Genomic DNA, 16,736 nt, shown 5'->3' with positions numbered 1-16,736 from the left:
GTAAGCTTGGTCTGCAGGGACTGAGCTGGCATCTTTAAATGGCCTTTTATGGCAAACTTTTTATTCTGCTTCAAAATATGTTGCAGCTTTTGCCAATATTTTCTTAAAGGACAATGAAAGGTTAATATAAATTAAAAGTAAGTCTAAAGGCATTCTTTTTAAGTACTTACTGCATATCTAAATTCCCAGATCCCTGCTTGCTTCTCTGAGATATGGTGCTGGCAGCCTACAGCAGTGTGAAGACTACAGTGACATCACTGAAATCTCTCTGTACTTCCTGTAGGCTGCCAGCGGCAGCCTTCCTATTCTCTGAGCATGTGTGTAACTTGATCCTGTCTCCTGTTCTGACCTACACATGCCCACCAGCCAATCAGAAGCGGATCTGGCAGAGGGGGAGGGAATGAAACACATGTGCAGTATGAAGCAAGGAGGGAAAGGAAGGGAGAATACCTTTTTAGAGATGGCTGCCTGTTCTAGAAAATGTGAAGTAAGTGTGACTGATTAAATATTTGATTAGGTGAGCCAAAAGTGTGGCGTTTTTACTAAACAATAGGAGGACTATTAAGCAGTATGCTTTTGTAATTTTGACTTGCATTCTCCTTTAAATCTTAGGTGTGATGTGGAGGGGGCCCTGGGTTGGATTCCCAGTTAATTTAGCCTCATATCTGTCCTAGAATTGAACTGCTCATTTGAGGAATTGGTTCTTATTCCTGTTGGCAGGGTATTTATTATGAAATATTATTAGAAAGAGAATCTGACACAGATACTTAACCAGTAGGGAAAAACATTTATTTTAATAATACTGACATATTACATTAAATAATGCAGTATGGTAAAGCAAGGAGCGATTTGCCAGTGACTGCTGGTCACTATGCAGTGCTCCTCTTGAAACTACAGCACCATCAAGGCAAGATGAACAATTGGATATGGTGATAAATTTGCCACTTGTCCTTTTAAATTCTTTGTTTTCTGGTCAGTAGTGGATGTGAAACTGAATGTGTCCTGGTTGGGGGGGATGCTGATATGCACTTAAATTTTGAGTAATTAATACTGTACAGTGCCAACAAAATGTGCAAGGGGTGGGATGTGTGGTACAGTGCATCATTAGTGGAGAGATGAGTAATGTAGTAATGATAAGTTACTTTCATGTAAGTTTATTTAACCGGCTATTTTTATTGAGATTAGCATGGGAGCTGACAGATAATAGACGGCTCTGCGATGGGCGATCTCTTTTTCTATACAATTTTTCTCTCAGCTGTCGATACCTAAAGAAATGAAATTGTAATCAGAATTTCCATGGCAAAACTAGAAATTATTCTTGTATTGCCCCCTCCCTTCTCTGCAGCCTTGCCTATCGCAGTCACATAAGCTATGGTCAGTTCTACCAGAAGCCAATTTATCTGCTTGTATGTTTTTGGTGTCTGGGAGGAAACCCATATAAGCAGGGGGAGAACATAAAAACCTCTTTGCAGATAGTGCTTTGGCAAGGCAGTGAACCTAGGACCCCAGCCACGATAACTTGTTGCTGAAGTATAATTAAAAGGAAAATATGAACTAAAGGAGCAGGGCAGTCATTGTATGGTAATGTGGTACAGCCACAGAGGGAACTGGAAACCAATATTCAATATGGAAGAGAAGGCCTCAAATTTTACATCTGGAAAAAAAAGTTTTTGATGGCAGGGGTATGGGATAATTAGGAAAACCCAAATAGCAAATGGGGTTTGAATACTGTTTCAAGATCACTGATACAAAAGAAAACACATAACATACAAGTAGTAGGGTAGTGTAAAAATAAGCCAAGTTTCTATGGTAATTAAACTGTAGGCTCCAGAGGAATCAATCAAATTCTGCCATGAACTAGGTAAAAAATGTATAAATAAAGCACAACATAATGATGTAAGTGAATATAAAACCTTCCATTTATTTAGTGGCCACAAAAACAATGTTTTGTGCGACTACAAAAATCTTAACTTCATATTTTTAACAAAATGTAACTAAAAATTGTTAATGTATGGCTTACCTACTTTCCTAGAAAGAAGTCATCATTACTGAAGGATGGTGCCCACAGTCCTAAATGACTGTCTTGGCCAATGTCCATTGTAATTTCTTCCTGGCTCAGCCACGTGAGCAAGAGTTATATTTTGTGCTCACTTTGTGCTCACTGTGTGTTCTGAAAGCAGGGTGGGTCTGAATTAGTGGTAACTGATGTACAACCCCATATCCAAATAAAAAAATGGGATGATTTCCAAATAATTTAAACCCTTTATTTAATTGCACATAGCAGATTTAGAAACAGCAAAGTTGAATTGTTTTCTCAAAAATATATGCTGATTTTAAATTTGATGTACGCAGCATCACAGGACAGGGGCATGACCTTTTCTTTTAAAGGTTTAAGGTCCCCATACATGAGCAGATCTGCTCGCTTGAAGATGTCGCCAAGCGAGCGGATCTTCACCCGATATCCTCACCTACGGGTGGGCGATATCCGGGAGCGTTTAGGTAAAAAAAAAAATAATTTGATTGTTTGGCCCTGGGGCCAAAACGATGGAATTCTACATGCGGCAATGGGGCAGTCGGTTCAGGGACCGCATCAACGAGCCAATGTGGTCCCCGATCCGACTGAATTTTCTAACCTGGCCGATCGATATCTGCCCAATTTAAGGCCAGATATCGGTCGGCCAGGCCCCTCGGTTCTGCCCCTACACGGGCAGATAAGCTGCCGAATCGGTCCAAGGGACCGATATCGGCAGCTACTATCGGCCTGTGTATGGGGACCTTTAGAAACTGAGAAGACCAATTGTCCCATTCTTGTCCGATATAGAATTTCAGCTGCTCAACAGTTCAAGGTCTCCTTGTTACTTTCATAATATGCCAAATGTTTTTAATAGGTACCAGGACTGAACTGCTGGCAGGGCCAGTTTAGCACTCAGACTCTTATTATGGACCCATGCTGTTGTAATAAGTGCAGAATGTGGTTTGGCATTTTCTTGCTGAAATGAGAAAGCCCTTTCCTGAAAAAGACTTTGGATGGCAGCACATGTTGCTCTAAAACCTGGTATCATTCAGCATTAATGGTGCCTTCCCAGATGTGCAAGCTACCCATGCCATGTGCATTAATGATGATGGCTTTTGAACTGTACAATTTTAACAGGGCCTTCTCCAGACCACAGGGCAACTTTCCACTTCCACTTTACCCCTTAATTGAGCTTGGGCCCAGAGAAGGCTGTTTCTGAATCATGTTTAAATATGGTTTCTTCTTTACATGGTAGAGTTTTTACTTTTATTTGTGGATGCAACAGCAAACTGTTCACAGACAATGGTTGTCGGAAATATTTCTGAGCCCTTGCAGTGATTTCCACTTGTGTCTGTTTTTAAAGGGGTTGTTCACCTTCAATGTACAAATTTTATTAAAGAATAAGTAAACCTTTTTTTTTCTATTAATAAAATTACTCTAAACAGCGTCCCAGATTGCCTGCCTTTGTCCCTCTGTTCTTTCTTACCTGGTTGCTGAGTTACATTCTGCTCTATTCCACTCCTTCCTTGTTCAGAGTGAAGCCCCGCCCCCTCCTGTTCAGGTCTCTCACTACACCGACAACTTGTCGGAGTGGAGAGCCCTTCTGCGCATGCCTGGAGGCAGCAGGAGCCTGTGTATGAGCAGGCTTTTTTTTTCCAGGAGAGTGGGGGCTTCTGCTCCTTCTGAAGACTTTCAAACATGGCACATGTGACTGCAAAACACCAGGGGGGAGTGCTGGACACGGTGGATTAAGATAGTCTTATTTTAAAAATTAAGGTAGTGTAAAGTGTAGAGAATAGTAGTCTAAGGCTAAATATATGATTTGTTTTTTTAACATTTACATCTCCTTTAAACTACCAACAATGCTCTCAGCGTGTAAGAAAATCCATTTTCCATAAAAAAAAGTAAAAAGGCCACTGCAAAAGCTAATACCTGTTAAATTAGTCCTTCTGTCTCTCTGATCAGTTTTGTGACGGGATGGGAGTGGCCTATTTTGAACCAGACACATTGAGAACTTCCTATATGGTTACAACATCACGTCCAGGCTTTGCCCTTACTTTTTTCCTTTTAGACCACTTCATTGCATAAATTGAAAGGTCATTGGTTAATTTTTCCCTTGCATTGGCAGAGGCAAACAGACTCATATCACAAATCTAATACTGTTAAGCTAGATTTGCAGCAGTCACAGGCACAGGAAGCAGTGTCAGACTGACAGGAGACACAGCTAATGGGAGTTAAGTCTGCTGCCAGTACTATGGGTGACATAATATAAAGAAGTTAAAAAAAGCCAAATTCAAAATGAGCATATATTTTTCAGAAAACAATAACAGTTTCAACATTTAACATTTAATATGTTTTTGTGCTATTTGCATTGAACTATGGGGTTTAAATGAATTGCAGATCATCCCATTCTCTTTATAATTTATATGTCAATTGTATGTCCACACAGAATTTTCAGTGTATACCACTATATTTGGTGTTTGCTGCACAGAAAATCTGTGTGCGTGTATGACTGGTGCCACTGAGAGCAAGCAGCTCATAAGGTCCCAGCATAAGTGAGGTTAAATAAGAAACCAATAATATGTCTAATGTTACTATAAGATAAATTAGATTAAAACTCTGTTCTGCCTGAAGGATGAGCATTAACAATATGTATTCCTGCGTGCTAACCAATAAATACTATTTAATTCTATGGAATATAGTAGCCCAGTAATGACAATGTATGTGCAGATCAGTGTACAATTCACTGCAATTAGCTTTTTTTACCTAGGAGTTTACTGATGCACTACCAAGAGGATGACAAACTGCTTCACTCACCTCTCCTCAATGTCATTATTCTGATTCACTCTTTCTGCCTCTTTCTGCTTTTCTTCTATAAGTGAGGTAAGGAGGTGTTCCCTTTCCCTCTCCATCCAACTCAGCTGCTTCAGTAACAAGTCATTTTGTTCTTTTAAGCTCTTCAAATCATGGCACTGGTCACTGCAACATCACAGAGAATACCAAATAACACAGTAATAAGTTGTCATAAGTAAGAAACACTGAAACCAGTGGCATAGCTATATGTTACTGGACCTCATAGCAAATTAATCAGGTGAACTATTTTACCAATGTATATTGCAATCGCTTATTAATTAGATCCCCACTGACTCTACACACCTCGCCGAATGTTGTTCATCTATAGCAGTGCTGACCAACTTATTACAAGCAGTGGGCCAATTAAATCTCTTACAGCTTTTTTGAGGGCCAGATTATATGAAAGTGATTGATGTCATACAGTGAAGTCTATGGAGTCTAGAGAAAATTGGGGGCCATAAAATGTTTGTTTATTTTTGAGGGCCACATCTGGCTGTGGAACTCCAGGTAGACAGTCCTGCTCTATAGTTATGCACCTAAATAAAACCGTGGCTTTCAAACATTAAAACTCACCAGTCTGGGGTTGCCTGAATCATAATGTAGCTGCTGGACATGTTAGGGGTAAGGGGCTCATTCACATGATCCTGTAAAAAATGTCAATATTGTCAAGTGTATAAACTACCATGCCATCTGCACAAATTTAACTGTACAAAACATTTAACCAATGCCACATGTTATACTCTGTCACTTACCCTATCACATTGTGAACAATGTGTTTAAGTAACACTAGACATTATCTTACATGTGGGGGAAGGGGGTTAGCGTGATCTGCAACAGAAGCCAAATCACAGATGACCTGCAACATGCAATTTTGCATGCATCATGGGTATTCCACAAATTCTGGAAGGGATGTTTGAGCAAGAAAATTTCTTTTGCAAGGGGAGCCTGGGACCCTGAAGTTACGCCACTGCTGACCACTCCTTACCGACAGGTGAGCCTTCTGTAGCATGCAATTTAGCAACTGCAGGGACTGTGCATGGTACTGGGTAGAGTGTCTAGCTTTAGCAGAATGTAATGTGTCATGCACCTAGCCAATGAATCATATCTATAAAATTATGTTGGTTTGAAAAACCCAACTTCTTGAAACAGTGACATTTGTTGGATGGCCCAATGTGGAAAGAGCCAACAACAGCCAATCAAGTTTCACCCATTGACTTTAATGGGGACATTTAAACAGCTGCCAATCTTACAGCTTTGAGGCTACACTCCCCAAATTTGAATCACAAAGTCATGGGGTCAGCCTGAATGAAAATATTGTATTTGTTGGATGCCCAAAAGTGGGCGTAGCTATGATCAGCCAATCAGATTTTACCTTTTGACTCAATGAAGGAAATTTAACCTGCTGCCATTCTCACAGTAATAATGTCAGGGTCCCCAAACTCTTCACAGTTGGTCCCTACAGGACTGCATTTTTAGGTTTGCAAAAATGGGTGGAGCCACCAGCAGCCAATCACCTATTAAATATATTTGGTTTAAATTTAAAATGCTGTCATTCGTATACTATTTATGCCAGGGTTCTCAAACTTTAGTTTGAGTTAGTCACTGGGTGACAGTAATTAAAAGTTTGAAAAAAGTGGGTGGAGCAAATTAGATTTATTTCATTGATTTTAATGAGGAAATTTAAAATGCTGCCATTCTCACATGTTTAATGCCAGTGTCCCCAAACTTTTCACAATTGGCCACTGAGGGACAGCCAAACAGATTATAGCCACTGAATTTCATTGGTTTAAATTTAAAATGCTGTACACTATTTATGCCAGGGTGCCCAAACTTTGCAGTTTGTCACTTGGTGACTTAAGGTTAGAAAAAGGGGGGTTTAAATTTAAACTGCTGCCGTTCTTTAACTATTAATCCTAGGGTCCCCAAACTTTGCCGAGTTAGTCACTGGGTAACTGCAGTTTCAGGTTAGAAAAAGTGGCGGAGCCACCAACCACCAATCAGATTTCATTCACTGACTTTGAGTGGAGTAATTTAAATTGCTGCCATTCGAACTCCATTAAAACCAGGGTCCCCAAACTTTGCACAGTGGTTTTTACTATATAACTGTAGTCCAAGTTTAGAAAAAGTGAGTGGAGCCAACAACAGCCAATCAGATTTCAAGCAGTGACTTCATATTTTTCAAACCAACATGAAGTTTGTTCTCAAAATTCTCTTTCTAGTTTCCAAGTTATTAATGTAGTTGATGTTCCAATTATCTGCACTCACTGCCTGTTATGATTACTGAAGCTCTATAGTAGAAGACAGCTCTCATCCAACTAAGACATTAATTCCTACAATGTCTGACATGCTTCTTCACAGGTCTGTTAATCAAGTAGCTTCTGCTACACTGTTTTAGTAGTCAGAACCAGCAGTAAGAAGTATGGCTAAGGACATAAGGATATTTGTAAATTTAATTGCTAATGAAAGCAATAACTTTGAAATAACTGAAATCTGTAACAACAGTATATTAAAAAGATGCTCAGAATTACATTTCCTTTCAACTGGGGTATGTATTGTTAGGTTTACAAACCTGAAATACAATGTAAAATGTACTCAAAAGTAACATTTTTTTTTTATGGGGGGGGGGTAAGGGTTAGTTTTGGCAATTGATTTGGTAGCATTCTTCCAGCAATACTCTTCTTGTCTATCAATAGGCACTGAATCTGTCATTATGATAGTCGTTGCCAAACACTTCCCTGCACTTTAAAAAAAGGACAGCCTTTTTTTCTCACCTCTGTCTCTTTATTCCGCTTACTTCTGTCTTCTTGTTGTTCTAGTAACAGAGCATCTAGGAATGGACAATTTAAGTGATGAGATTGGACACCTTCATTTATGCTAACCATAGATAACTAGACTGGGGGATGGGGAAAATTCATGAACGCGTCGTGAAGACGTATTTAGTGTTAAATTTGTGTAAAACATTTGTTTACTCAGAAAATTCAACAACAAATTCAAAAATGTCTTAATGCTTGTCTGAATGTCAAAAAAATGTTTTGTCTTTCAAAAAAGTTGGAGTAAACTAATCTTGCCAGTTTAACCAGAATTTGACATTATTAATGCCAGCAAAATGTAAACAATGTAACAAAAACTTACATAAACTTAAACTTGATATAAATTGTTCATATGCAAGTCTGGAATTATTTGGTACATTTAATTAAAGTGAAACAAAAATGTAACTCCAAAATGTACAAAAATGCAGTATACACAATAAGGATTAAGGCTTTTGCGAATCTAGCATTCTTTTAACTGCAGTAATATTACTTATTTAAAATTAAGATCAGTTAAGTAAAATACCCTATTCCACCCCCCACCACCACCAAGTTCTGAATATGTATTTCCACGCTTTACATGATTCCACCAGGCTTCCGTAGTTCCCCATCTGCACAACATCCCTTCTCCTCAGGTCGCGTCTGATTTGCTGCTTCCATGGTAACTCCATGCAGACTAATACGTAATAGGTCCGAAAAGGTTAATCGCACGAATGTGGAGGCTTAAATATTGCTGTTATTTGAGGCGTTTACATTTCCGCCAGCGTTCCTTTTCCGTTATTTGTCTCTCGTCCACCATGTATCAACACAGACTTATAGACTTACGCCGTAATTGTGGTCCTTTCAAACTTCCGCACGGCGGAAGTGCATTGGTCGCCATTTTTGTTTTGGCTGAATCAGACGCACGGAAGGTAACATTTATTTTTCGTGTTCTGTGGCTTTAGGTGGGAAATGTGTATGCGATGCATTTTGTATTATAAGTTTTGCTATGCACCAGGGCAACATAGTATATATGGCTATGTACCCACGTGTTAAACTCTATTTCTCACCGTTGCGTAAGGGTCGTACATCCTCTGTTCCAGTCTGCATGGGTTCTAATTAGATTTCTTTAAATTAGTGACCAGAATCAATATTCTCTCTGCATATGCATTTGTACCTTATTGTTAATTTAATTTTAGTAGGAAAAGTAGGATCAAGGCTGGCCAATGAACAATTTTAGCTAAGCACCCTGTTGTAAGCAATTGTTACCTTTTATTGTGATGTAGACAATGGTGATGCCTAGTTGCTAGAACTTAATAACCCTAGCAACCAGACTGTAATTTGAAAATCATAATGTAAGAAGAATAGCTGCTAAATAAAAATATAGGCAAGACAATTTTATGAATATTAACTGGCCCCTTTTATTAGTAAAACAATCTGTGCAAATGCCAACATTTTCAGAAACAGGTTTTTAGTTACAACTTTATTATTATTAAACTGTGAAGCCACCATGCCATGTCAAGGTGAACCCCCACACAGGGGCCCTATCTATTTTTCTTCAGCCACGTTTTTCATATGCTAGCACCACCCTGTTTGGTTGCATTATCTTGGGAGAAAGTGTCTCCTGATTAATAGTAGTAGAGCTGCAACCACCACTACTAGACATGTAAAAGTTCTCTGTATAGCATTAAGCTAAAATAATGATAGTACAGGTATAGGATCCGTTATCCAGAAACCCATTATCCAGAAAGTTCTGAATTATGGAAAGGCTATCTCCCATAGACTCAATTTTAAACAAATGGTTCTAGTTTTTAGAAATTATTTTCTTTTTCTTTGTAATATTAAAACAGTACCTTGTACTTGACCCAAACTAAGACATAATTAATCCTTAGTAAACGTAGCATAAAGATCTAAACTATGGAAAGATCCCAGCTCTCGAGCATTCTGGATAACAGATCCTCTACCTGTATATTTGAAAGATCTTTAGTTTTAAAGGGGTAGTTCACCTTTCAGTATGTTATAGGATGGTCAGTTCTTAGCAACTTTCCTCTTCTGACTCCAGCTTTCAAAAGGGGGTCTGTGACCCCAGCAGCCAAAAAATATATTGCTCTTTGAGGCCACAATTTCATTGTTATGGTTCCTTCTCATTGCTTATCTTTTCATATATCAGTTCCTTATTTAAACCACTGCTTGGTTGTTAGGGTAATTTAGGACCTAGCAACTTGTAAAACTCCAAAGTGGAGAGTTGCTGACTAAATAGTTAAATAATTCAAAAACCAAAAATTATTAATAAAATAAAGACCTATTGCAAATTGTTTCAGAATAGCACTCTATGTAACAGGGTCCCCAACAATTTTTACCAATAAGTTACAATAAAATATAGGAACTGGAGAGCAAAACAAGCATTTAAAAAAAAGTTCCTAGGGTTGCGAAAATGGCCTTCTTTAAGGCCACTAAAAGCAACATCCCAGGGTTTGGTGAGCATGTTGCTTGCGAGCCACTGGTTGGGGATCACTGCTCTTCAACATACTAAAAGTTAATTTAAAGGTGAACAACCCCTCTAAAGGTATGAAGTGGAATCCCTGTCTGCAAAATGCATTTTCTCTTTGTGAAATAATTTTCCTAAATCATCCCTCAGAAGCTATCCAGTGCTCATTCAGTAGGGTATAAAGTTAGTAGTCTGCAAATTGTTGTGATGAATGGCATCATAGGAATCATCATGCTAATGTAGTCAGCTTCGAGTCCATCATTTTTAGATTCAATTGGTTCTCCTCAATCCAAATCGAAATTTGATGAAAATCCCCTAAAAAAATTGTTCACTTTAGTTCTCTATTGTGTTAAAGTAACATAACTTTTAGGGTTTTAGATTTGGATTGGCTAACCAAATCCTGCAAAAAGTATGGAAATCTGAATCTCTCAGGTTCAGTGTATTGCAAGCATTTTCACTTGCAATAAAACATGCGTTATAAATGGCTGATGGAAAATCAGTTAAGATGCATTATGCTTCATTGTTTTCTTTATAGTTGTACAGCATGCACTTGTACTAATCAGTCATTATTCAACCGCTATATGTATTTAGCTCATATCTGCTTTGCATGTCTGCATAGGATACAGTGTACATTACATTTATTTATCAGTCTTTCAGAATGTCTTTAAACTTAAAATAAATAAAACAAGAGACCAAAGGATAAGGAAGAAATTGGTAGAAAAGAAGTGCGAGCCATGAGGGAGTCAATTTTTTTTCTTAGACTTTTATTAGAACATTGCACTATTTATTGAAATCAAAGCAAGGGGCCCCAAAATTTTTAGAGCAACCCCTAGCTAGATAAGCTTAAGTTATACTATGTGGTCACCAACTCTTTTTTTTTTTTTTTTTTTTTCCTGTATGCTTTTTAGGTTTGATTATTGAAATATCTGGATTTGGTAAATATCTCTTCCCATTCTAATCCTGTACTGTTATGGCCACCTATGGTATGGCAAATGAGAGACTACGTGCTTTGGAGGAAATCGAGCGTGAAATAGCAGCCATATTATTGAATGCAGGTATTAAACTTTAGTTAATAATCCTTGCATTGAATTCCAATTTGTTGCAATTTTAATATATATATTTTTTTAAATCTTAAACAGGAAATGTAATTTTAGAGCTTTCAAAAGAGAAGCCAAATGAACGTGTGTTGGACAAACAGGCAACTCAGTTCACAGCTTCTGTGCAGAGAGTAGAGTCTGAACTCTCAGGGCAGATCCGCTATCTCACCCAGGTAAGCAATTTCATGGTGGTACTGATTTCAGAAAATAATATTTTGTGTCAAATATAATAGGTTAGAGCACTGTTTCCCACTGTTGGCTATGCCCCCTTGGGGGACTTGGAGCAGGGAAAAGCACACCTATATACTTCAGGAAGCCCTTCTTGACTGGTTACCAGGATGGCATTCGGAAAAATGTATTTGCTGTCCCTTGGGGTCAGGATTTATTTTCTAAAGCAACTTCCAGGGAAGGTTATAAGTACGTCTTAGACTGAAAGGAGCCTTTTAAATTGGAATTGTCTTTTTACAGGCAAGATACATAATATAAACAGAAAGCCCTGCAGCAGGATTTTTTTCATTTAGACGAATATAAAGAGAAAACAGTAATCAACAGGATCAACATTATTCTGCTACAAAAGGGAACTAAATTCTGCAAATATCATCCCCAGTTTTTTTTTCTTTTTAGGTGGCCACTGGACAGCCACATGAAGGCTCAAGTTACAGTGCTCGAAAAGATGGCACGATGGCTCTAAACAGAATTGACTATGCTCGGGTCAAGTTAGCAGAACTGAGTAGGACATGTGACCAGATGTTGGAACAGCCTTGATATGTGAAATGGAAGAGCTTTGTATGATCCATGTTCTCATCAAAAGAAAGTTAGTGTGGCAAGAGTGTAATCAGTAAAATAATTTCGTTCTGCACATTAATGATATAGCTGCTGGTCAGCATCCCTGGAGGAGAAACGTGTAGGAACTCTTAAAGAAGGAAATACACATTAAACATCAGTTTATATGACTTTCTGTGTCATGTTTTTCTGTCTCAAGTCAGCTCATTTAAAATTGTAATTTGCAAGCCTCTTTTGGATGTTTATAAATTAGCAGTGGTCTGAATTTTCTTGTTAATCTTATGCTTATCTTTGCTTGAAATGAAAACAACTGTTGCACAATTTATTAGTGGCAAGAAAAAGTGCTCGCCATGTGACCATTGAATTTAGTGTGAAAAGAGACAAGGAAATTGCTATTTTTCAAGATCTATCAGTTAATAGAGCTTCTCCATCAGAAACCTGCATTGAAAAGATTTTTAAATATATAATTTTGTAATTTCACATGGGGCTAGCCATATTCTTCATTTCCCAGGTGTCCCCAGTCATGTAACTTGTGCTCTGATAAACTTCAATCATTCTTTACTGCTGCGCTGCAAGTTTGTTTGTCGAAAAATCACATGATTTTAAGAATTCGGATTTGGTTCGTCCAGGACCATGGATTCGGCTGAATCTGAATCCTGCTGAAAAAGGCTGAATATCAAACTGAATCCTGGATTTGGTGCATCCCTAAAAATTTTAAATGGTAGAGTGAATTATGTGCTATGTAAACAAGTGTAAAAGTGTAAAAGTCCAAGTGTACACTAAAATTACTTTGTTTAATTGCTTAAAGTGATACTGACATGAAAAAACTACTTTTCAAAATATGAATGTACATATAAAGTTCCCTATAGGTCATATTGATCATTTTTGGCTGATAGGGCTGCTTTTGTATGTAACTGATACTTGGAGTTCCTGTTTTGCCAATCTGACAGTCCCTTCTCAGCCTGTCAGTTATAGCTTCTAATGCTAACGGACTCCTGCAGTTTAAATATGGCAGCCCCCTCATAGAGGAACATGGGGGATCAGATAAGAAATGTAAAAGAATTGGGCAACTACACTTAAGGCAAAATTATAAAGCTCATGCAAAGACAATGTTATGTTATATTTAAAAACAGTTTAATTTCTGGTGTCAGAATCTCTTTAATGTGGTGGGATACATGTGTTTTTGTAGTTGTATAACTTAAAGGGCAATGACACACAAGTAGATTTGGCACCTGCGGTAATAAAGGGGCTACCATGGGTGACAAATGTCACGAGAATGCCACCCCTTTGCAAATATTTGAATCATTTCTAGTATATTACATTACTTGTAGTAGTTTGGCTTAATCTTTGGAAATGTTAAAGAAGACATTTCCCCGTGATTAAGCCGAATTGCCACGAATAATGTAATTTATTTGTGGCAGGTTAAATGTTAGCAAAGGGGATCGTTTATTCAGGAGATATGTAGCCCGAGAAAGCACATTTTTACTGCAAGCGACAAATTTCCTTGAGTGTCATTGCCGTAATTCATACTACTGCTATATCTGTATGACTTTTTCACCAGCATGCTTTGGTTGGCCATTCTTCAAATGATGAGAAACAATGCCTGCTTTTTTTTTTTTTTTTTTTTTTTTTAGGGTGTGTCACACAATGGTATTTTTTGAAGTGACTCTGCTGCTACACTATAAAAAATGCAATAAGGGTGTGGCCCAGGAGCCACTGGAGGTGTAAAATAGTCTAAATCCTGCCAAAAAAATGAAAAAAAATCAGTCCTTCAGAAACAATTATTTATTCAGCTCCAATAGGAAAATTGAAAAATACAAATTTATAGTAAACCTTTAAACAATCACCATTTCAAAATATAGTTTAGTGGTGTAATTTGTATTTGTGTAGTTCTCCGGTGAGCCTTATGATTTCATGTTGTCCCTTTATTTATGAAGTAGTAATTGTGTAAGTGAGTGCATTGGATGTTCTAAATAAATGCTTTTCTTTATATAAAAAAAAAATATATATATATATATATATATATATATATATTTATTGGTGTGTTGGACTTGGAGGCTTTTTTGTTGTAAAATGTCTGTGTCTAAGAAGCTTGTGAGAAGTCATTCCTTCAGTTTATTCTAAGGCAAAAGAGGCAGTATATATACTTGTATGTGTAACCAAAAAGGTCACACTGGTGCAGCATTTTGTCTTCTGACAATTACGCTCCAGTAAGTGACTTGATAAGATCATCAGATAAGAAATGGCTGCTTTGTAACCCCAATTTGTTTTTATTTGTTGCAGAAAGCTTCTGTCTCTAATTTATATGTGAATTTCTTTTTGTTTGTTCCTTCACATATCACTTTTGTTCCGCATATACAACATTCCTTCACATTAAGAGACATTGGACGGCACAGGGAATGCTCCTTTTGGCAGCTGCATTAAGAAGTTTTCCTTCCAGCCTGGAAATTGGTTAGGACAAGTTATGTGCCCATGAAACCAAATTATGTACACAGTTTATTTGAATTGCCTTTCTCAGTAAAATACAGTTAACTCTTTCTGGGTCTGCTAATATAGTAAACGTGGTGTGCCTCAGTTCTGTGTTATTAAAGCTTCTTGTCCTTTATGAATGTTATGATCTTGTGCATTCAGATAAGTATGCCCCAGTAGATCAGGGCTGCGCAGCCTGGCCCCTTGGCTCCTAAGTGCCTTATTAACCCTTATTTAATGTTATTATTGAGTGGCTTAGCCGTATAGGAGATAGGTGCAACTTCTATACGACTACCCAGCTGATATCACATGCACATGAGATTTTTTCTCTGGTCAGATTCTGATCTAATATATAGTAAGTTTAACTGGGCATTCTGTCAAGAATGCGTCTTCACAGTCAATACACTCAGCAATTTTTACACAGTAAGCACAAATTTGTCTCTGCTGTCACCCAGTATAGTTACATGTAGTCTTCACCTGTAGAATGATCTCTTTTGAGGCTACAGTTGTACTTTAAAGGAATACATGGGAAAACATGTTTTTATCAAAGCGCATCAGTTAATAGAGCTTCTCCAGCAGAATCCTGCATTGAAATCCGTTTTTCAAAAACACAAACAGATTTTTTTATATTTAATTTTGAAATTTCACATGGTGCTAGCCATATTCTTCGTTTCCCAGGGTGCCACAGCCATGTGACCTGTGCTCTGATAAAGTGTTCGCTCTTTGGCTCAGCAGTAATCAGCAAAACAATGGGAGCAGGATAGCAGTCCAGCTTGGGACTCCTCCAGTATCATGGGAGTACGAGAAACAAAAGGTTATCTGAAAGCACTTCTAATGTGTAGCGCTGGCTCCTTCTGAAAGCTCAGACTCAGGCACAATGCACTGAGATGGCTGTCTACACACCAATATTACAACTAAAAAAAAAGTGAATGAATGAAAAAAATGTATGGACACTTTACCATTTATAGGTCTATATATTGCCCTTTTTAGCACAGTCTTCTATTATTTGTGAAATTTTGTTTAGGAATAGCTGCCTAGAAATACTTATTCTTGCATTTATAAAAATGAAGATGGGCATATTGTGGGTTTAAAAAGGTTATGTTTACATGTTCCAAGATTGAAGGAACAAGATTTAAATAATTTATATAGTGTAAGTGAGGTTTATTGTGCTTGACAAACACAATAGAAAATAATATGGAACCATTTCTTAGGGTGACAGGTGCCATTTAAGCCATCAAATGTTCTGCTGTACAATACTGCAGAGAGAAATCTTGTACATGACAGACTGAGGTGAAATAAATCTCTTTTTAAACTAAATATTTTTCCTTGCCTTTTTTTTTTATTATTATTTCTTGCTCTTTGTCTCTCCCTATTTTTATCCCCAAAACTCTGGCCTTTTGTTTTTAAATCTTTCTAGAATTTACTGCATTATTTTCTTGTAAATTAACTCTACTTACCTTATCATAAGTTATCATACTGATTACTTATTTTTTTTAATATAGTACCTGTACTTTGTTAATCCATCAAGCAAGGTACTCCAGTATCTGAGATGTTGTGTTCTAAGGAGATGAAACAGTAAATATAAGAAAGAATCACACTTTTTTCATGATTTGGATATTAGGGGCAACTGATACAGTTGAGTACTTAATACTTTCAAATTGCTTTTGACAAGTAATTGATTCTCTCAAATTTATATTGTTTTCATGTTCACTATTGTAACTTTTTTTATCTGTAATAGTGGTGTGTAGGCAGCCATCTCTGTGCATGGTGTCTGGTTCTAAACTTTCAGAAGGAGCCAGAACTTCACAATGCATCTTATTTGTCTGGGGTGTCAGAAACTCCCACTGTATATATGTACTTGGGGTGAAGTTCCCACTGCCTTCCACTGTATTTAATGTACCCTCTGCCCCTTACTGTATATTGTATTTAGGTTTATGATCTGAAGTAATTGTTAATTGAATTCAATTCAACGTTTCGGCTTAGAGTCAAGCCGTCTTCAGGACACACAATTGTGGTTTGTTTGTGCTTACTAATTATGTTATGTTAACCATGCACATGGGCAGTTCTCTGTGTGCACCATTCCTGGACTTTTAATATATATATATACACACTCACGAAAATATGCACTCGCAAATAATCAACAACACCAAATGTAATAACCTATGGTGGAAAAGTTGCCGTGACTAGTCGCCACAATCAACTTTTTTAAAAGTTGCGATGACTAATTGGCCCATGTGTCTTTTCCC

The 16,736-nt window shown here is 37.5% G+C and overlaps 2 protein-coding genes across 3 annotated transcripts; one reads left to right on the top strand and one right to left on the bottom strand.

Annotated features, from left to right (window-relative positions):
- Positions 1 to 767: 767 nt before the first annotated feature.
- On the bottom strand, positions 768 to 8,500 carry LOC116412003. Of its 2 annotated transcripts, XR_004223460.1 has the most exons (6): positions 8,255 to 8,480; positions 7,639 to 7,694; positions 5,441 to 5,511; positions 4,832 to 4,993; positions 2,021 to 2,170; positions 768 to 1,265 (listed from the first exon to the last, which is right to left on the bottom strand). XR_004223460.1 is itself a non-coding variant. In XM_031904969.1 (5 exons), the coding sequence occupies exons 1-5, from the start codon at positions 8,343 to 8,345 to the stop codon at positions 1,145 to 1,147; spliced, it is 501 nt and encodes a 166-aa protein (XP_031760829.1). In that variant the 5' UTR covers positions 8,346 to 8,500; the 3' UTR covers positions 768 to 1,144. The 2 variants fall into 2 exon arrangements, 1 of the variants encoding a protein (XP_031760829.1); XM_031904969.1 differs by lacking the exon at positions 2,021 to 2,170 and having other exon boundaries at positions 8,255 to 8,500.
- Positions 8,501 to 8,554: 54 nt separating this feature from the next.
- On the top strand, positions 8,555 to 14,024 carry med11 (mediator complex subunit 11). Its single transcript, NM_204048.1, is given in 4 exon segments — positions 8,555 to 8,585; positions 11,050 to 11,196; positions 11,281 to 11,411; positions 11,863 to 14,024. Coding segments are annotated over 3 exon segments (357 nt in total). The 5' UTR covers positions 8,555 to 8,585; positions 11,050 to 11,111; the 3' UTR covers positions 12,004 to 14,024.
- Positions 14,025 to 16,736: the final 2,712 nt, after the last annotated feature.

The sequence above is a fragment of the Xenopus tropicalis genome, chromosome 1 (genome assembly GCF_000004195.4).
Source record: "Xenopus tropicalis strain Nigerian chromosome 1, UCB_Xtro_10.0, whole genome shotgun sequence".
Classification (NCBI taxonomy): Eukaryota; Metazoa; Chordata; class Amphibia; order Anura; family Pipidae; genus Xenopus; species Xenopus tropicalis.
The sequence above is the reverse complement of the archived record's forward strand: the minus strand, read 5'-3'. Positions and strand labels throughout refer to the sequence as shown.

What these genes read in the sequence shown, in the direction of transcription:
- LOC116412003 (XM_031904969.1), bottom strand. Translation starts at nt 8,345, where the DNA reads ATGGAGTTACCATGGAAGCAGCAAATCAGACGCGACCTGAGGAGAAGG. An exon ending in CGGAAGCCTGGTGGAATCAT is followed by an intron (nt 7,695 to 8,254) that starts GTAAAGCGTGGA and finishes GTCCATTCCTAG; the next exon opens with ATGCTCTGTTACTAGAACAA. An exon ending in AGCGGAATAAAGAGACAGAG is followed by an intron (nt 5,512 to 7,638) that starts GTGAGAAAAAAA and finishes CATTTTTTACAG; the next exon opens with GATCATGTGAATGAGCCCCT.